At 43.5% G+C, this 22,262-nt stretch overlaps 1 protein-coding gene and 1 long non-coding RNA gene across 5 annotated transcripts in view; one reads left to right on the top strand and one right to left on the bottom strand.

Annotated features, from left to right (window-relative positions):
- The window catches only part of LOC130355286 (uncharacterized), a 58,107-nt gene extending 54,373 nt beyond the window's left edge, over positions 1–3,734 (bottom strand). The window contains exons 1-2 of the long non-coding RNA XR_008888460.1: positions 3,641–3,734; positions 2,587–2,710 (exon numbers count right to left, since the gene is read on the bottom strand). This is a non-coding gene — a long non-coding RNA (uncharacterized LOC130355286). The remainder of the gene's footprint in view (positions 1–2,586; positions 2,711–3,640) is intronic.
- LDB2 (LIM domain binding 2) overlaps positions 1–22,262 on the top strand; it is a 403,146-nt gene that overhangs the window by 321,128 nt on the left and 59,756 nt on the right. For all 4 annotated transcript variants that reach the window (XM_056555195.1, XM_056555194.1, XM_056555207.1 and 1 more), the window contains exons 4-5: positions 19,118–19,240; positions 21,609–21,692. In XM_056555195.1, the coding sequence (XP_056411170.1) occupies positions 19,118–19,240; positions 21,609–21,692 (207 nt within the window). The remainder of the gene's footprint in view (positions 1–19,117; positions 19,241–21,608; positions 21,693–22,262) is intronic.

The following is a 22,262-nucleotide window of genomic DNA, read 5'->3' as shown; positions in this document are numbered from 1 at the left end:
AGTGGTCAGTGATTTATCATGTGTGACTTTTGTCTGAATGTCGCAAGTTTGGCACAACGGCCTTCATTTACACCCTATCTCCTACTCCTACCACCCCTAAAAAGTAATCTCACCTGGCAGCATGATTTACTCGTGCGACAAATTTATCAAATGCCGTTCGCCACGTGATGAATTTATCACACGCACGTCAAATGCGTCACAAATTTTTTAAATCTAAAATGGCAAAGACAGTAGAACCCTAGTAAAGGGGTACTGCAGTGGAAAACAAATATTTTCAAATTAACTGGTGCCAGAAAGTTACCGTATTTATCGGCGTAAAACACGCACTTTTTAGGCTAAAATTTTTAGCCTTAAGTCTGTGTGCGTGTTATACGCCGATACACCCCCAGGAAAGGCAGGGGGAGAGAGGCCGTCGCTGCCCGCTTCTCTCCCCCTGCCTTTCCTGGGGTCTAGAGCCCTGCTGTCGGCCCTTCTCACCCCCTGGTTATCGGTGCCGCTGCCCGTTCTGTCCCCCTGACTATCGGTGCCGGCGCCCCATTGCCGGCGCCGATAGCCAGGGGGAGAGAAGCGGCGCCGACAGCCAGGGGGAGAGAAGGGGCAGCAGCACCCATTGCCGGCGCCGCTGCCCCGTTGCCTCCCCCATCCCCGGTGGCATAATTACCTGAGTCGGGTCCGCGCTGCTGCAGGCCTCCGGCGTGCGTCCCCGGCGTCGTTGCTATGCGCTGAACGGCGCGGCGCATGACGTCAGTGCGCTGCGCCGTGCATAGCAACGACGCAGGGGATGCACGCTGGAGGTAATTATGCCACCGGGGATGGGGGGAGGCAACGGGGCAGCGGCGCCGGCAATGGGTGCCGCTGCCCCTTCTCTCCACCTGGCTGTCGGCGCCGCTTCTCTCCCCCTGGCTATCGGCGCCGGCACCGATAGTCAGGGGGACAGAACGGGCAGCGGCGCCGATAGCCAGGGGGTGAGAAGGGCCGGCAGCAGTGCTCTAGACCCCAGGAAAGGCAGGGGGAGAGAAGCGGGCAGCGACGGCCTCTCTCCCCCTGCCTTTCCTGGGGGTATATCGGGGTATGCACGCACACACACGCACCCTCATTTTACCATGGATATTTGGGTAACCAACTTGTCCTACGTCCTGAGAGCTATACGCAGTTGTGTTATTGTGAAGCCATATAAACTGCTCAAAAACATAAAGGTAACACTAAAACAACACAATGTATCTCCAAGTCAATCACACTTCTGTGAAATCACATTGTCCACTCAGGAAGCAACACTGATTGACAATCAATGTCACATGCTGTTGTACAAATGGAACAGACAACAGGAGGAAATTATAGGCAATTAGCAAGACACCACCAATAAAGGAGTAGTTCTGACCACAGACCACTTCTCAGTTCCTATGCTTCCTGGCTGATGTTTTGTCACTTTTGAATGCTGGCGGTGCTTTCACTCTAGTGGTAGCATGAGACGGAGTCTACAACCCACACTGTGCCCAATGGACCCAGAACCATTCGGAGCACAACTGCACAACTGACATAGCATGGATCCCATTGACTTAAAGAGGTACTCCGGGGAACCAAACCCATAGCACATCCTTTCCCTCTCTTTTTAATTGTATAAATATTATTCATTAGCTATCTACATCAGTTTCCCCTCTTTCAGTTGTCACTTTCATGCAGGGAGTGAGGAAAATAAGTGATCTAGCTATCCTCTCTGTCTCTGTCCAAGTCCCTCTCTGAAAGCAACCCCCACCTTCCTGAAACACAGACCATATGATTTCTGCCCTGCACTGATGACTCATTCTCTCTTTACTGCTGAGAGCTGGGGGGGTCTCAGCCAATCACACACGGAACTTCTCTCTGCTGCTCAGAGCAGAAAGGTGGGGGCTGCTCTCAGAGTTTGAGCTGGATGGCAGAGCAGAGCTGCAATGATTTCTGGGATTTCTTTTTCTCCCCTTGTCTATGAGACAAGGGGAGGAAAGGAGTGCAAAGAATATCAAGCAGTAAGAGAAGACCACAGAGGCCACAGGAGCCATGCAAATCAGGCAGGATAATTTACAGGGAACATATCCAGGCAATGTGGTGATTTTGGAGCTTTTTTATATGCATACTTCCCTGGAGTAGCCTTTTAAATAGGGTCCATCAGGGATCCGTCATTTTACAGGAGTTGAGCGAATAAAAAAAAAATAGGACATGCCAAATGTTTTTCTCCGCTCAATTCCCGTCCTCCCAACAGACTGGCCAATTAAACTCTCTTTAATGGCCATGTGAACGAGCCCTTAGACTTACATAATAACAGATGATTCCTCCGGATGGATGATGGGATTACCATGGGCTCCAGGAGAAGCTCTATTGATGCCCGTGGTAATCCCATCATCCATCCAGAGTAATCATATGCTATATCATATTACCACTGAATGAAAAGTCTGCAGAGAGATGCAACGATACACACCTATATGCAAATTCCAAAGTTGTGCTTGGTCTGCACAACCACCAAGGGTAGGGACCTATTTACTTGGAACGTTTACTTGACATCGAAGTGATACACTATGGAGCAGTTTTTGTATTTGCTGTATTTAGACTTACATTGTAATGTTGTCTTGCATAGCGCACTCCTCTGCTAGCTAGTTGTAGCTATCGGTAGCCATCTTAACACTCAGACCGCGACTGAACACTCAGACTGCGACCGATCACAGGTTTTGGTATGTCTCTACAACATGTCAAAAGGGATATTAGAGGGGAAAAAATACTCTCAATGGGGGAGATTTATCAAAACCTGTGCAGAGGAAGAGTGGTGCAGTTGCCCATAGCAACCAATCAGATTGCTTCTTTCATTTTCCACAGGCCTCTAAAGAGGCCTGTGGAAAATGAAAGAAGCAATCTGATTGGTTGCTATGGGCAACTGCACCACTCTTCCTCTGCACAGGTTTTGATAAATCTCCCCAAATATGTCTAATGCTAGAAATTTGTATGGATTTGCAAATTACAAACAGAAAAGGTTCCAACACAGTAATGGATAGATTCACTTATTATACATTAAAAGCAGACACGTGTCATTTATGGACAGTATCTGATACGGTTCAGCCTGTCTCAGGCCATCCCTATAGATTTATGAGTAAGGGTCTCTTCACACGGGTGGAATTTCCGCACCAATTCCGCTTTCGCTTTCTTGGGTGGTTTCTGGCTTGTGCGGATTTTGTTTGGAATTGATGCGGAATTTGTGTGGAAATTCCACATGTGGAAATTCAGAGGTTTGGAATCCCATAGAGGTCTATTGGGCTTTCATTTGAGGTGGAAATTCCGCCCGTTTGAATAGACCCTAAGGCCTGAGACAGGGCGAAACGCATCAGGTACTGTTGGCAAGTGACACATTTATGCTTAAAGGATATCCAGGATTTGAAAAACAGAGCTCATTTGTTCCAAAAACAGCGCCTGTCCTCAGGTTGGGTGTGATATTACAATTTTTCTCTATATACTTCAATAGAATTAAGCTGTAATACCACATAAAACTGGGGACAAATGTGGTGCTATTTTTGTAAGAAATCAGCTCTGTTTTTGCAATAAAGAAAAAATTACTCCATCGATTACTGTGCTGGAACTTTTTCTGCTTTTGGTCTGTGAAGAGTACGGTGTGGCTTACCGTGTTCCTATACATGGGAGGTATAATTGCTTCATACAGGGTTTCTTTGTGTGCACTGTTGTTACCAGGTCTGTAAATTACTGGATTCCTTGGGGGAAGTTGTGTAGTTCTTTTGAATCCAACACAATGCTCTCTGCTGCCACCTCTGTCTGTGTCGGGAACTGTCCAGAACAGGGGGAAAACCCCAGAGAAAACCTCTTTGGACAGTTTCTGATACTCAATTTTTTTTTCTTCATTTTTTGATATTCAAATGTTTAACTTTCTGGCATCAGCTGATTTGAAAACATTGTTTTCCTCTGGGATACCCCTTTAAAGTCCTAGCAAATTGAATGTCATCTAAAAGCTTTTAATGGCATCCTTCATTTTATCATAAAATGTAATGGGAAACCCAAAAAATGTGGGGGGAAATTGAAAAACAAGTTTTGAATACTTTTATTTCATATATTTTTGTTTGACATATGTCTGTCTCATTAGAAATGGCTCATTGCTTGAGTGAATGTTCCTTTTTGTGGGATGAAGGAACATACTGTAATTGAGTCCATTGGGAATACCTGTTTGTTGGGAGAACACAACTATAACTCAGTTTGAAGACTGAAAAGTTACAAAGGAAGTAGGATGTACAAAAATAGAAAGTAAAGAAATGATATACTGAAAGATTTAATACATATATGGAATTTGATAAGGCACCTGCGTAATGTTTATATTTTATAATAAAGATGATGTGCCATATACTTTAACCCCTTAAGGACTCAGCTCATTTGGACCTTAAGGACTCAGACAATTTTATTTTAACGTTTTCGTTTTTTCCTCCTCCCCTTCAAAAAATCATAACTCTTTTATATTTTCATCCACAGACTAGTGTGAGTGCTTGTTTTTTGCGCGACCAGTTGTCCATTGTAATGCCATCACTCACTTTATCATAAGATGTATGGTGAAACCAAAAAAATACTATTTGTGTGAGGAAATTAAAAAGAAAACCGCAATTTTGCAAATTTTGGAAAGTTTTGTTTTCACGCCGTACAATTTATGGTAAAAATGACATGTGTTTTTTATTCTCTGGGTCAATACGATTAAAATGATACCCATGATTATACACTTTTCTATTACTGTTGTACTTAAAAATAAATCGCAAACTTTTTAACCAAATTAGTACGTTTAAAATCCCCTATTTTGAAGACCTATAACTTTTTCATCTTTCTGTATAAGTGGCGGTATGAGGGCTCATTTTTTGCACCGTGATCTGTACTTTTTATGAATACCATATTTGCTCATACAAAACTTTTATTACATTTTTTATTAATTTTTTGGGGAATAAAATGTTATTAAAAAAAAGCAGCTATTTTGGACTTTTTTTTTTTTATGTTCACGCCGTTCACCGTACGGGATCATTTACATTTTATTTTAATAGTTCGGATATTTACGCACGCGGCGATACCAAATATGTATATAAACTAATTTTTTTACACTTTTTGGGGGTAAAATAGGGAAAATGGGACAATTTACGTTTTTATTGGGGGAGAGGGTTTTTCACATTTTTTTTTACTTATTTTTTTTTACTTTTTTTTTACTTTTATTTTTAAACTTTAATAGTTCCCATAGGAGACTATTTAAAGCAATCACTCGATTGCTAATCCTGTTCACTGCTATGTATAGGACATAGCACTGATCAGGGTTATCGGTCATCTTCTGCTCTGGTCTGCGGGAAGGCAGATCAGAGCAGAAGACTCCCGGAAGGCAGGTGAGGGGACCTCCGTCTGCCGTGCAGGATGATCGGATCACCGTGGCAGCGCTGCGGGCGATCCGATCATCCTGTTAAGTGACCGTGATGCTGCAGATGCCGTGATCAGTATTGATCATGGTATCTGAGGGGTTAATGGCGGACATCCGCGGGATCGCGGGTGTCCGCCATTACCGGCGGGTCCCTGGCTGCGATCCACAGCCGGGACCTGCCGCGCATGATGCCGGCATTGCTCCGATGCCCGCGGTTATGCTCAGGACGTAAATGTACGTCCTGGTGCGTTAAGTACCACGTCACCAGGACATACATTTACGTCCTGCGTCGTTAAGGGGTTAAAGAGGAACTCCGGGGGAATTTTTTTTTCGAATCAACTGGTGCCAGAAGGTTAAACAGATGTGTAAATTACTTCTGTATAAAATCTTAATCCTTCCAGTACTTGTCAGCTGCTGTATACTACAGAGGAAGCTGTGCAGTGCTTTCCCGTCTGACCACAGTGCTCTCTGCTGACACCTCTGTCTGTGTCAGGAACTGTCCAGAGCACGAGAGGTTTGTAAGAGGATGTGCTTCTAATCTAGACCGTTCCTGACACAGACAGAGGTGTCAGCAGAGAGCACTGTGGTCAGGCTGGAAAGAACTGCACAACTCCCTGTGGAGCATACAGCAGCTGATAAGAACTGGAAGAATTAAGATTTTTAAATAGAAGTCATTTACAAATTTGTTTATTTTTCTGGCACCAGTTCATCTGAAAACCATTGTTTTCCACTGGAGTACCCCTTTAATCTCTTCCCACTACAGGGTGTATGCATACGTTGCTGCAGCTGACATGTTCCTGCATCTGCATACGTCCTGCGTTCTCACTGTGCTCCAGGACACGGTGAAGGAGATCAGCGGTGGACCAGGCGCAACTGCCAAGACTGAGATCGCGCCAGTCTCAGCAGTATTTGCCCTATAGATGCTGTGGTCAGTACTAAGCACAGCATTAATAGAATCATCAAGTGATCACAGGGTCCAGATGGGTGTCATGGCAACAAGAAGCCAGCTGATGGACTCCTGTCTGCAAAGTACAAAAGCCTTTGAGGCCACCCAAAATTATGGGCACACACTTTTGTCTATCTCCACCAATAAGACAGAGCGGTATCTCTGTGCATTTTACAAGGTTGTAGTATTGGAGATAGCAGGAAAAGGTCTGTATCCGAAGAATGGCACAGTGGGTGTTAAAGGGGTACTCCGGTGCTTAGACATCTTATCCCCTATCCAAAGGATAGGGGATAAGATGCCTGATCGCGGGAGTCCCAACGCTGGGGACCCCCATGATCTTGCATGCCGCACCCCGTTTATAATCAGTCCCCGGAGCGTGTTCGCTCCAGGACTGATTACCGACGACCACAGGGCCAACGGCGTGTGACGTCACGCCTCCGCCCCCGTGTGACGTCACGCTCCGCCTCTCAATGCAAGCCTATGGGAGGGGGCGTGATAGCTGTCCCCAGCGGTGGGACTCCCACGATCAGGCATCTTATCCCTATCCTTTGGATAGGGGATAAGATGTCTAAGCACCGGAGAACCCCTTTAAGGAACTGAGTGACCTTGAGGATATTCTGTCTGGATTGGTAATTTAGGACCTTCAATTAAGGAATTAAAACAATATGGCTGCTTTTTTCCCCCCAAAACAGCACCATACTTGGTCTCAGGTTGTGTTCGGTATTACAGCTCATCACCTTCACATCTGCAGACATGTTTTTCTAATTCTATAAATTGCTATTATATATGGTTTGGTTTTCTGTAGCAGAAGTACCTGGAACCTTCTGGCGTTAGTGACATTCTCCTTATTAAATCCAGCTTCTGAGAAAGCCTTCCAGACTGTGGTTTTCCTTGTGACTGGTTTCTTGCAGGAAAAATATGTTTAGTCTCTAACATTACATTGTGATGCTGGTTATGTGATAAAATACATTTCATACAAATTACATTTTTTACATTTGGTGTTTATTCCAGAATGGTAGGGAAAAACAATTTTCATTCACAGATTTTGCATATTTTAGAGGAGCAGCATGTTTTATGTCGAAATGTTATGGAAATGAATTGCTGCCTCTTACAACGATCTGTCACACGCCCTGCATAATTGATAAAAATGATTCTTGCCTAAATGTTATCTTGTAGTTTACATATTGACATACATAGTATCCCACTGTATATAAAGAATAACCAAGCATTTTATAGTAAAGAGCAACCTTTCCAAAAGACCACCTATTTAAAGGGGTACTCCGGCGCTTAGACCATGGGGCCGGCGGCGTGTGACGTCATGCCTCCGCCCCCGTGTGACGTCATGCTCCGCCCCTCAATGCAAGCCTATGGGAGGGGGCGTGACAACTGTCACGCCCCCTCCCATAGGCTTGCATTGAGGGGCGGAGTGTGACGTCACACGCCGCCTGCCCCAAGGTCGCCGGTAATCAGACCCGGAGCAAACATGCTCCGGGGACTGATTTTAACTGGGGTGCAAGATCACGGGGGTCCCCAGCGGCAGGACCCCCACGATCAGGCATCTTATCCCTATCCTTTGGATAAGGGATAAGATGGCTAAGTGCCGGAGTACCCCTTTAAGAAGACCACCTCCCTCCTCAGACCAGTTATCCAGGTCCGCCATAGGTTGTTGTTAGGATTCGGCAGGCTGGATGTGGATCCTCTGTGTCAGCGAGGGATTGGCTTGGACCGTGTCGGTGGACCAGTTCTAGGTTGCTACTGGTATTCACCAGAGCCCGCCGCAAAGCAGGATGGTCTTGCTGCGGCGGTAGCAACCAGGTCGTATGCACCGGCAACGGCTCAACCTCGCTGACTGCTGAGAAGGTGTGGGACAGAAGGACTAGACAGAGGCAAGGTCAGACGTAGCAGAAGGTCGGGGCAGGCGGCAAGGTTCGTAGTCAATGGCGATAGCAAGAGGTCAGGAACGCTGGTAAGGCAAACACTATAAACGCTTTCTCTGGCACAAGGCAACAAGATTCGGCAAAGCAGTGAAGGGGAAGTGAGGTTATATGAGCAGGGAGCAGTTGGAGGCTAATTAGACTAATTGGGCCAGACACCAATCATTGGTGCACTGGCCCTTTAAACCTTAGAGAGCTGGCGCGCGCACGCCCTAAGGAGCGGAGCCGCGCGCCAGGACGTGACAGCCGGGGACCGGGACAGGTGAGTGACTTGGGATGCGATTCGCGAGCGGGCGCGTCCCGCTATGCGAATCGCATCCCCGCCGGCAATGTCAGTGCAGCGCTCCCGGTCAGCGGGTCTGACCGGGGTGTTGCAGAGAGAGGAACGCCGTGAGCGCTCCGGGGAGGAGCAGGGACCCGGAGCGCTCGGTGTAACAGTACCCCCCCCCCCCTTTTTGTCCGGTTGTCGCTCCACATGGGACGAGGACATTGGGAGCAATTGTAGAGTCTCCTTCTGGAGGACAGAGAAGTCCTGGGTATACTCATCAACGGCAGGCAGTTCAGAAGGAGTGGGAATGGGGAGGGGGGGGCAGAGGGTGAAGCTTGGCACGGGGCAGAGTGTTACCAGGACGGGGGCTATGAGGAGGAGACACTGAGGTTTGACTGACGGGACTGGGAGCCGACGTGAGGCATTTTTTGTGGCAAGAAGCACCCCAGCTCTTGATCTCCCCGGTGGTCCTGTCAAGGGTAGGAGAGTGGCATTGGAGCCATGGCAGACCGAGGAGGACTTCAGATGTGCAGTTGGGCAAAACAAAAAATTCAATTTTTTCGTGATGCCGTCCAATGCTCATGAGCAGGGGTTCTGTGCAGTAAAGCACAGTGCAGTCCAATTTACTCCGTTGACCGAGGAAATGTAGAGCGGCTTGACGAGATGGGTCACAGGGATGTTGAACTTATTAACAAAAGAGGCCAAAATGAAATTTCCCGCAGAACTGGAGTCCAAGAAGACCATAGCTGAGAAGGAAGAGTTGGCAGAAGGAGAAATCCGCACGGGCACAGTGAGACGTGGAGAAGCAGACTTCATACCAAGAGACGCCACACCCACGTGAGCTGGGTGCGTGCGTGTGTTTCCCAGACGTGGAGGACGAATAGGGCAATCCACCAAGAAATGTTCGGTACTAGCGCAGTACAGACATAAATTTTTATCTCTATGGCGAGTACTCTCTTCATGGGTCAGGCGAGACCGATCCACTTGCATAGCCTCCTCGGCGGGAGGCACAGGGGTAGATTGCAAAGGATACTGTGAGAGAGGTGCCCAGAGATCAAGGTCTTTTTCCTGGCGGAGCTCCTGGTGTCTTTCAGAAAAACGCATGTCAATGCGGGTGGCCAAATGGATAAGTTCATGCAGGTTGGCAGGAATTTCTCGTGCGGCCAGCACATCCTTAATGTTACAGGATAGGCCTTTTTTAAAGGTCGCACAGAGGGCCTCGTTGTTCCAAGATAATTCAGAGGCGAGGTTACGAAATTGGATGGCGTATTCGCCCACAGAAGAGTTTCCTTGGACAAGGTTCAGCAAGGCACTTTCGGCAGAAGAAGCTCGGGTTGGTTCCTCGAAGACACTACAAACCTCAGCGAAGAAGGACTGTACAGTGGCAGTGACAGGATCATTGCAGTCCCAGAGCGGTGTGGCCCATGACAGGGCCTTCCCAGACAGGAGACTAACCACAAAAGCCACCTTCGACCATTCTGTAGGAAATTGGTCCGACAACATCTCCAAATGTAGGGAACATTGTGACAGGAAACCACGGCAGAGTCTAGAGTCCCCATCAAATTTGTCCGGCAGGGACAAGCGGAGGCCAGGAGCGGGCACTCGCTGCGGAGGAGGTGCAGGAGCTGGCGGAGGAGATGGTTGCTGCTGTAGCTGTGGCAGAATTTGCTGTAGCATGGCGGTCAACTGCGACAGCTGCTGTCCTTGTTGGGTGAACTGTTGTCCTAGTTGCTCAATCTGTTGAGACTGCTGGGCGACCACCGTGGTAAGGTCAGCGAGAACTGGCAGCGGGACCTCAGCGGGATCCATGGCCGGATCTACTGTTAGGATTCGGCAGGCTGGATGTGGAGATTTATCAAAACTTGTGCAGAGGCAAAGTTGCCCAGTTTCCAATAGCAACCAATCAGATCGCTTCTTTCATTTTTCAAATGCCTTGTTAAGAATATAAGAAGTAAGCTGATTGGTTGCTATGGGCAAGTTTTGATAAATCTCCCCATTATTATTTCAATGTAGTGGTGTTTTCTTCAGTATACTAACCAAAATCACACTAAAGACACATGTGCCCAGAGTTAAAGGGGTATTCCAGGAAGAAACTTTTTTTATATATATATCAAAATATCTATATATCTATATATCTATAGATATATATATATATATATATATCTATATATATATATATATATATATATATATATATATATATATATAGATATATATGGCTCCAGAAAGTTAAACAAATTGTAAACTACTTCTATTAAAAAATCTTAATCCTTTGAATAATTATCAGCTGCTGAAGTTGAGTTGTTATTTTCTGTCTGGTAACAGTGCTCTCTGCTGACATCTCTGCTTGTCTCGGGAACTGCACAGAGTAGAAGAGGCTTGCTATGGGGATTTGCTTATAAACTGGGCAGTTCCCGAGACACATGTCATCAGAGAGCACTTAGACAGAAAAGAACGACTCAACTTCAGCAGCTCATAAGTACTGAAAGAATTAATATTTTTTAATAGAAGTAATTGACAAATCTGTTTAACTTTCTGGAGCCAGTTGATATATATATATATATATATATTCCTGGCACTGTTACTTTGATAAATCTCCTAGATGTATAATTCTCTAACACAGTTCGTCAGGCACTTGACATAGGCTGTCTATTGAGGTGGTACTGCACGTGTATAACCGGTAGCCAAACATATAAATCCAGTAGAGAAAAACGTAACGGAGCACTCACCACTTGGGATACTGTAGACAGGTACTTCTTTATTTTCTTTCAGTGCATGTAGACACAACTGTATATGCAGGGGAGGAGGACCAGGTCTTGTGCGGGGGGTTTCTGGTGATCACCTGGGGCTGATGTGTGATCACCAGAAACCCCCCGCACAAGACCCGGTCCTCCTCCCCTGCATATACAGTTGTGTCTACATGCACTGAAAGAAAATAAAGAAGTACCTGTCTACAGTATCCCGAGTGGTGTGTGCTCCAGTTCTCTACTGGATAAATATATATATATATATATATATATATATATATATATATATATAAATTCCAGGATAACCCCTTTAACAAAGCTAATACTTAGAGAACATAAACATAAACTAGATACTCTGAGGAGGTACAAAATTTACCACTGTGGCTTATGCTGTTTGCTGTTATTGTGTTTAAGATTTACAACAATACATGAATACAAAAAAACACACAGTACAATTAAAAAACAACAAAAAATTACTCTAACCAGAGCAACCTCCTACGAAAACATGAGGGAAGGATATGACCACCCTCAAGAGGGCACATGCATATAAATGATAGGCAAATAATGCTGCTCAGTTCATCCTAAACCCCAACCTCATGTGTAAACCATATATCTAGCAGATAAAACAATACCTAGTGTACAGAGTCAAATTACACAGTATTACATCAAAGCAAAGTAATGCTGCCCGATACTTTATACAAATAATGAACTGGCTATCCTACATAGCGCAAGTATAGTAATGAATGCAACAGTAAAACATGCAACCAGTGCAGGATACCAGACAGGGGATTAGAAGGATGCTGACATGAACAGATCACAACATGTGCCCCCACAGAGTCCAACGCATTTCGTCGCTGTTAGGCAACTTCCTCAGGGGTATCAGGTGATACTGATAACAGATTTCAACATATGGCCCCTACATACGATAATTTCAACATGTGATGGCCTCTAAGAGGCCATCGCATGTTGAAGGCAGCATCAACATACAATGCTTTTATATGTCGGGGCCATCGCATAAACGGCTATCCGGCAGCGCTGACTGCTTCAGCTGCCGCCGGATAGTCATTTACGGTACCCCGTGTGGTCCGCTGACGATCACTTACCTGTCGTCGGGGCTCCGGCGCGTCCTCTTCAGGATCCCCTGCATCGTCGGCGCTCTCCATTGTCGTCATTATGACGCCGTCCCATCATACAATATGAGCGGTGTGCGTAGCGACGTGATGGCGGCGACGGAGAGTGCGGATGCCGGGGAAGCAGAGGCCTTGCCGGAGCGTCGGGGACACCCCGGGGACGCGGCGACAGCGTGGACGGAGACATCCCGGGCAGCGATGACGAGCGGTCACGGTCCGGAGTGGCGGGGACAGGTGAGTACAACTTCCTCTAACAACTTCCTCTAACAGTGGTCTACGGCTGTCCGGGCATGCTGGGTGTTGTAGTTTTGCAACATCTGGAGGTCCGCAGGTTGTAGACCACTGTCCTATACTTTACATTGCACGGATCCCTCAACATGTGATGGTTTCATCAAACGATGGTTCATTTGGAACGGATTACCATCGTATGTTGAGGGACCACTGTACAGACACCTTTGAATCCAACACCCAGCTAAACAGGACCTGGGGCTTCTCCTGACACGTCTGTTTCAGTAAATACATGCATTTCCCATGGGAAAAATAATGCCAGGGGTGGCCCTGTTGCAGGAGTGGGTGGTCTTGTTTCAGATTTTGCATTAGGGCCCAGGAGTTTCAAGTGATTTTTCACATACCTAACATAATGCAAATAGAGACTAAAATATGTAACAACTCTGAAGGCTACTGCATCAGTGTCCACCAACTCAGCTTACTACTTCTGAGACCGTGCCTAGTTCCCTGCTGCATACATTATCCATTCTCCATCTGCAATGTAATCTTATACACAAAGGCACAGCTCGCACTAGTATATGCTCCAGCAGATCCATTTACCTGTGAAGGCCAACAAAAATATAAGTATTGAGATACATAATATAATCTTCATTGTTCCAGCAAAGTACAGCATGAACTTGGTGAATACAAATATTCCTATAAGTGTTTAAGTGTTTGTAGCTTTACATTAATACTTGTACTTTGCATATGTAGAAAATCAAGGATCTTCTGAATAAAACATGTCTATGTGAAAGAGTTGCTGTATGTTGCTGACATGACATTGACATAATAAATTGACACATAAATTGATGACAGAACTGTGTTAATGTTTCCTTTATTAAAGGGGTAGTCCAGTGCCGAAGGCAGCGCTCCGGCTTTGCCATAGAGTTGTATTGAGGGGGCGTGTCGGCCGCCGCTTCGTGCGGTGGTCGACACTCCCCCTTCCTGCAAGCTGTCGGGGCCCCGTACAGGAGATCGCGGGGGGCCCCAGCGGTCGGACCCCCCGCGATCTACAACGTATCCCCAATCCTTAGGATAGGGGATACGTTGTTCACCACTGGACTACTCCTTTAAGTAAGTTTCTAATAAAGTAGATTTTTTTGGTATGTTCTTTTCCAAGTTCTGCTTATTTTCTACAAGTTTGCTTTTCCTTGTTATTCTACTGTTGTAATCCCCTAAATAGTATATACTGCATAAACAGTATATAGGCCATCCAATACCTCATCACAGAGCACCTCCTCATAGCTACCTAACAAAGTTGAAACCATAAAATTACTATGGCACTTCAGATTTAGCAGATTTGTGCGTAGTTGTAGTCATCAAATGATTCACAGGTGACGTTTGAACTGCCTTAAACTGCCTTGAAAATGGATATGAATAAAGCTATTCATTAAGGGGTTAACCATGATAAGGTGACTTTAGTACTTACCTGCCAAACAGTAATGGACATTATTAGGAAGGATCCAAGCTTGTCTTTGGCTAAATGGCTGTCTTGTGAGTCCACCATAATTCTGTTGCTTCCTTTTTGTAAAAGGGCTGTTTCCCGTTGGAATTCCCTCTCTCCAACTCAAGTCCCAAGATCCCTTGTTTGTGAGTGTGAGGTCACTTTTCTCCCACCCACACATCAACCACTTCACCCATTGAAGCACACCTAAACTCCCTTCCATGCTGTGCTGTGGTTAAAACTACAATTCGTTGCAGCCCTATGGAGAATGAACTCCCTCCCACCCAAAGGTCACTCCACCCATTGAAGCAAGAACAGGCTCCCTTTCAACACCTGACTAGTGACTTAATGTCTTGGGCTGCTAAAAATGAACTCTGACAAGCTAGTTCTGAAGTTCAGAATCTCAGCCTTTACATGCAAGCTTTAATAGTGTATGTTCACACTATAGAATCTCCACCCAGAGATATTTCAGATTAATCCATCTGCTGCTGCCACTAAAATTAGTCATGCAAGGATCATGCAGACCTGCGCTGCCACCCTTAATGACAATGCAATCTGGGGCAGAATTCCGCCAAAAGAATAACACATCCCTTCTTTTGGAGGGTCCAGATTTATGCAGCCAAATATTCTAGTGGAAATCATGAGCAGAATTAGAATTATATTATTATATTGTTTAAGCATACCCTACAAACCATAACCTACTGGAACCCTTTGGTGCCGCATAGGGTGCACATATGAAACATATAAAACTGTCCCCTAGCATTCCATAGAATCATTACAGTAGCTTGCACAGAAAAGAAGGGCCCAATGGTAAAAATGCAACTGGGACCCCCATTATGGTGTCAGATTTTGTCACCACAGATTCCCCATCATTTTCATTGCAGTCCCTCTTCATCAGGGAGTCCTGCACTGGTTCTTTCCACTCAGTAGATCAAGTAGATCATACATGGTCTGCGTCTATGGTATGCACTCTCTGGACTCATAAATACATAAATATTCATGAAGTTCCTGCTCAATAAACTACGACGCATCGTAAAAACCAAAGGAAACAGGTCAGACATTGAATATTGCTGGTTGAATGCATAAGTCATTACACTGGATCTTTACTCTTTCTTACAAGTTCCTTTCATCTTTTCTTTGCCTAAGTTGTATTAGAAACAGTTCAAGCTAAAAAAGTGTGTGCTTTGTTTTTCTTATAAGCTCAATGATTCGTGTAAGGATATTAAATGTATAGGTAAATCATTGGAAAATCTTAAAGAGAATATGTCAATGCATTTTTATATTCATTCAAACCTATAATGAAATTGACTATTTTTATTCTTTTTTTTTTTTTTTACATAATAGTGGGAGCAGACATCTTGCCTGAGCTGTGGGTTTTAGCAGTTCAATGCTTTGCTTTAAAGCAGCCATATATTTTTATAAGCCCCAGTCAGACTTCAATAGGAGAGTTTTCTGTGCATGCTCTGTGACCAGTGCTGAGAGGAGTAGAAAGGAGGAGGAGATGACCTGTAGTCATCACCTATTGTCAGCAGTGGATCCTGTGTAATCTGCCTACAGCTTCATGGTTCAGGTGATTCCTGTGATTGTAATTCTATGAGGATAAAGAGATGACTGCTGGGAAGAGATCTCTACAGATCAAGCACTATCAACCTAGTGTGAAAACTGCGCTATAATTTCTTTAATGTAAATAATTATATTGATTAGTTATACATGGAGCAGCCATTACAGTGATGTCCTGACCTGGGTGGCCATTAGGGTCTAAAGGACCCCCAGCCACATAGGAGTATACCAGTATATTAAAGTGGAGGTCTAATAGTATTTTAACAGAAATGATAATGAAATAGAGTGTTATAGAATCCTCCTGTGGGTACCAAGTTCTGACACATTAATAGGCCACAAATTTCAAGCAGTTGAGAATGGAATTTGAAGGTATTTTGATGTAAATTTCTTGTAACTAACTTTGGAGCAGTTGTGGGGTGTACTGGGGGCATAGGTGACATGGATGGGTTGTAGAATGCTTGTACAGGCCCTTTTCCTTCTTTTACGTTATTTGGGTACAGTCACATATCTTGGTCTCATGTGACCATCCATCAGTTTAAGGTGACTGATGGCATCTTCCATTTACAGCTGTAACTGACCCTGCGTACCTGAATGCAAGTGAAAATACCTTGTTCTGGCTGTCCACAACATGGAGAGTTGCGGGTTACAACTTGGAAAAACCGATCCTCCTGGCGCTCATCCGGTAGTGGAAAATTAATCCAGTGATCACAGGAAATAAAATAGATACTTTTATTTTATTTTTAGCGCTGTGGACGACGCGTTTCGAGGGGTGGGACCCCCTCTTCGTCAGGTCCTCTGAAGAGGGGGTCCCACCCCTCGAAACGCGTAGTCCACAGCGCTAAAAATAAAAAAAAAGAATCTATTTCCTGTGATCACTGGATTAATTTTCCACTACCGGATGAGCGCCAGGAGGATCGGTTTTTCCAAGTTGTAACCTGCAACTCTTCATGTTGTGGACAGCCAGAACAAGGTATTTGCACTTGCATTCAGGTACGCAGGGTCAGGTACAGCTGTAAATGGAAGATGCCATCAGTCACTTTAAACTGATGGATGGTTCTGAATACCTCAGTGACGGGAACGATCCAGGCTGCACTCCGTCTCTACACCTGAGATTTGGGTAACAAGGCGTCTACAGGTGTTGTGCTCTAAGCATAACGTCTAAAGGTGAGAATCCTTTTTTCTCTCGTTGCTAGTGGCTACTCCTGTTCCAACAGAGTGACGGGACATAGCTGCGCTTTTTGTCTGTTTTTGTTTTGCATATTCCTTGAGCTATTGTTCTGGCTGTCAGTATGTGTGGGCGTATTCCAAGCGCTTGTTGCCTAAGTGGGTGAGCATACACCCAGCCCAAAGTTTCTAAGCGACTGATGTGCAGATGGCCCTGGCTTCCTGAGGGAGCCGGCACATTTATACTTGGCCTGGATTTTCTGAGCCCCTGTATATTCTGAATACAGGTTTGTTGTATCAGTACAAATTCCTAGTAAATGGAAAACAGAGAGTTTACCAGATCTTTTTGAACTAGAAAATACTGTACAGAGGAATTATATGATGGAGGGTTTGATAGCGCAAAGTAATTCAGATAGTAAAACACATGAACAGAAGTGGAGATTATGGAAATTATTCAGAGGCGATACATTAGGTAATGGTGAACGAAAATAACTTATGCTGCTACAGCACGCAAGGTATAAGCACCGATCTCCTGTCCCACAGTAAACAGGGAACCCTATAGGTATGAAAGGGTTGAATGAATGGGGGTATGATTTATTTTCCTTTTTCTTTGCTACTTTTGTCTTGTTGTCCCCTGTATTTGGGGGTATTCTTTATGTAGTATTGTTTGTATTGTTTTTGTGAAGTATAATAAAAAAAAGATAAAAAAAAAATTATTATGGTGTTCCATAACGCAATGCTAGACTGCCACGTATAACAACAGTCTAGCTGAGCCTGTTTTGGACAGTGTTGGGTGCGAATATTCACATTTTGAATTTTTATCACGAATATCGCAAATTCGCAAATATATTCGCTATATATTCGAAATTGCAAATATTTGTTTTTCCGCATATACGCATATTCCTTCTTTTCACTTGTGGCCCAATTAGAATGATGCAAATACACTTGTCAGAGGTTATCAACAACATCCCTAGCAACCAATAGTAAAGTTACCCCACCCCCTCACTGTTTTCTTTCTCGAATACGCGAATATGCAAATATTCACATATGCCAATATAACGAATACGCGAAATTCGCAAATATAGGACTAATATTCGTCTATATATTCATGAAATATCGCGAATTCAAATATGGCCAGTGCCGCTCAGCACTAGTTTTGGACACCACATTCAACATACTCAGCCAACTATAAAGGAGAAGACATGTGGGATAACAGAAGCAACCTGGAATCCTAAACATATCTTAAATATACTGTCACTTCTTTGATTAATATACAGTGATCCCTCAACTTACAATAGCCTCAATATACAATAGTTTCAACATACACTGGTCTTTTCTGGACCATTGTAACTTGAAACCAGACTTAACATACAATGCTATGGAATCTGCGAAACATGTCAATGGCTGGAAGAACTAACCAATCAGAATGCGCATTCACTGGTAAAAACCCATGTATTCCTAAAGTGCATGCACTGACTGGCTGTCTGGTAGCGCCCCCTACAGTACAGGGAGGTATTACATGTTCTATACTCTTTACCTGTACCAGGGTTAGCTGCTCCGTTGGACACCAAGTAAGGGGCGGCTCTATTTTACTTTTTTGGACATTGCGTGTTCTGTACAGGACCCTGAAGAAACTCATAGACCTGTTTCCCAACGAGGGTGGCTCCAGCTGTTGCAAAACTACAACTTCCAGCATGCGCGGACAGCCTCTGGCTGTCCGGGCATGCTGGGAGTTGTAGTTTCGCAACAGCTGGAGCCACCCTCGTTGGGAAACACTGAAATAGACAGTGATTACAGCCCCCAGCAGATCTTTATAACTTTTATATGTAAGGACTTGTTTTATCTGTATTAGTATTATCTACTTTTTTTTCTTTAATCCTCACTTATACCTATTTTTGGATGACATTTTGGTGGCTTCAGAACCAATTACCAGGTTCCCATAGAGTTATGATTTCAACATACAATGGTTTCAACATACAATGGTCGTCCTGGAACCAATTAATATTGTAACTTGAGGGACCGCTGTAATGTAGTTATATAAATCTGATTCAACTATAGGTAGTAGCTGAAGAGAGTAAAGGTAGGGATTATTATACGATATTGGAATGGACCATTTAAAAATATGCATGTGCTGTATGCAGCTTAGATCATTGGTTTGACAAGAAAAGTCTTTATAAAAACCACACAATATTGTCCCCTTTTGCCCCTATCACAAATGAAATGTTCCTTTTGCTCTTTGTCTTTCAGGTATGCACTGAAGGCCGCCTCATCCTGGAGTTCACATTCGATGATCTCATGAGAATCAAGACATGGCACTTTACCATCAGACAATACAGAGAATTAGTACCTCGCAGCATACTAGCCATGCATGTAAGTACCTCACTACATTCAGAATAAAGATATTGGGGGAGATTTATCAAAGCTGTGTCCCGCATCAATATAGACCAAACTGCAGAGGGTTAGGCTGGTCTATTGTGCGCCTAATTTATCATAAGGTGCACGGCTCTGGAAAAATTCTGCGCAAAGACTTCGAGATCTATACTTTAGAATGTATTTGAAGGGGTATTCCAGGAAAAAAAATGTTTTATATATCAACTGGCTCCAGAAAGTTAAACAGATTTGTAAATTACTTCTATTAAAAAATCTTAATCCTTTCAGTACTTATGAGCTTCTGAAGTTAAGGTTGTTCTTTTCTGTCTAAGTCCTCTCTGATGACACCTGTCTCGGGAAACGCCCAGTTTAGAAGAGGTTTGCTATGGGGATTTGCTTCTAAACTGGGCGTTTCCCGAGACAGGTGTCATCAGAGAGGACTTAGACAGAAAAGAACAAACTTAACTTCAGAAGGTCATAAGTACTGAAAGGATTAAGATTTTTTAATAGAAGTAATTTACAAATCTGTTTAACTTTCTGGAGCTAGTTGATATATATATATATATATATATATATATATATATATATATATATAAAAGCTTTTTCCTGGAATACCCCTTTAAACCTGCTCCATCATGGTCTGACATTTCGACGTACTTGTCGCTGAAAAGTCGCTTTTGATAAATTCAGCACCAATGCATTTTCCAATGCATTTCCCTCTAAAATAGACTAGAATGCATCATGTTCTAAAAATCCTCTAGAGCAAAAGTCGCAAAAAAGTCGCACATATTTTGACTGCGACTTTCTGTGCGACAAATTTTGACTGGAAAAAACTGTCTAAATCCTTTGATAAATCTCCCCCACTGTCTACTGATCAAATAAAATACATATTCCGAAGTGTCCTAATTCCTTATGACCACTTACCTTTGGTAATGGCATATTGACTGCAAAATGTAAATACAACTACTTTATCTCTCTCCCTTTTCTCTATCTTTGACACTGTTGACCACTTTCGATTACTCTTTCTTGGCTTTTCTTTATTTAGTGCTTCTTATTTCCCTATCACATTACCATCTCTTCTACTCTAACGGTGTACTGCCAGGGTCTTCCTTACACCCCCTTCTCCTTTACCTCTTCTTTCACAAAGTCTACAGCTCATTGGGCCTGCAATATCATGTTTATGCTCCAGATACTCCACTTTAATTCTCATCTCACAATCATAGAAACCTGTGATTTTGTGCTCAGTTACATATAGTATTCTCCATGATCTTGTGTTTGTTATATTTCTTAAGAATCACATGGATAAGACATCTTTTCCCTTACATTCCCAAACTTATTGTTTCAGAGTAACATTCGACCTCATATCTACACAGACTCACCACAACCTGCCGGATCCAGCACAAATATATTTCCCACTTTTGTTGCTTCCTCATGCATGAAACAACCAAAATACTAGTCCATGCACTTATCATGTTATGTCTGGACTTTTGCAATATCATTTTACGTTGTGTAGGAAAAAAACAAATGGGCACCTCCATAATACATCCTAAATTATGATGCTTGACTTGCTTGTTGTCATTTTCTTGGCTGACTACTTGCTACACAGAGAGAACAATTCAGACTCTGTACCCTAACCTACAAATCCGGGTTTAACTCTGCTGTTCAATATATTTCCTTATTAAAGCCTAAAACCATCTTAGTATGCACAGATTAACCCGTGAGATACACTTGGTTCCAAATTATATTATGTGTTAACCTCTTAAATGCCCTGGACCACTTGGAATGTTAGCAATAACCCTTTAAGTAGCCAAAGACTACCAAGAATATTATTAATTCTAAAACCATCCATATGGCGATACATGTGATGTATTACAGTTAGAAAGTTATTGAGTGCACATACTAGGTACTTATGCTACAGTAAGTCATCCCAGGACAAAGAAGCATTTAAAAACCTGTACTTGCCTCATTATGCATAGAGATGAGTGAATTTTCCAAAAATTCATATTTGGTCTGAATTGTTACAATCGTAACTGTATCCAAGACAGTATATCTCTAACCCATACACCCTACTTTCTCTAATCTAAAATTAACCTTAAACTCTTCTCCTGATCACTAAAATGGCAGCCACCATTTTGAGTGATTCACCCAAAAACATTTTGAAAAGTTTTCAGATTTGGACAAAATCTAAATCTTTTGAGAAAATAAGGGACCAAATGTTTTACTGTCAGACTTTCATTTGTATTTATTGCAGCCCTTTGAATGCTTATATAGGAATCACATTTGGTAATACCTTTCTTCTACTCAGGTGATAAGATATTTCATTGTATAAATACAATAGTATTGTAATCCATGTCTTTTGTGTGTACAGGCACCAGACCCCCAGGTGCTAGAGCAGCTCTCCAAAAATATAACTAGAATGGGTCTTACCAACTTCACCCTCAACTACCTCAGGGTAAGTAACAAGAAATAAATAGTTATTGTGCAGTTATTGTGTAATTCTTATGATTATTATTATTACATTGTGAAAAGTTTCTTATATTTACTTGTACAATCCATTTGTGCAAAGTTTGCCGAAATGACAGTGCCTATTTAAAGGTGTTGTTCAGCTACAAAATGTCTGTGTATGTGCCCAGGTTGGCATATAAAAACATATACTCAATTGACTGAGGAGGCATTTCCAGTATGTCAAGTTGAAAGCAGGTAGGGTTACTCAGTTGGGACCAGGAACCATTGGGAAGGAAACAGCAACAGAGCCAACCCCACTCTATACCCAGTGCCTGTCAGCTGCATTCAGCAGCAGACAGCCATTGCTAAAAGCAGGCCTTGAGCGATCTCCGCTGCTGGCTATTAACAGTTTAAATCCCAATGTCAAAGCTGACAGTGTAATTCAACCAGCACTTGGCATGCTTCACTGGTGGTTAAATTACAATCTTTTTCAGTGATTTGAACACTTAAATTCAGACTTTGGACACAAGTATTGTAACACTCAAGTTTTTGTAGACTGGAACACTGATCCGCTGGA

Source organism: Hyla sarda, chromosome 1 (assembly GCF_029499605.1).
Source record: "Hyla sarda isolate aHylSar1 chromosome 1, aHylSar1.hap1, whole genome shotgun sequence".
In the NCBI taxonomy this organism is placed as follows: Eukaryota; Metazoa; Chordata; class Amphibia; order Anura; family Hylidae; genus Hyla; species Hyla sarda.
The sequence above is the reverse complement of the archived record's forward strand: the minus strand, read 5'-3'. Positions and strand labels throughout refer to the sequence as shown.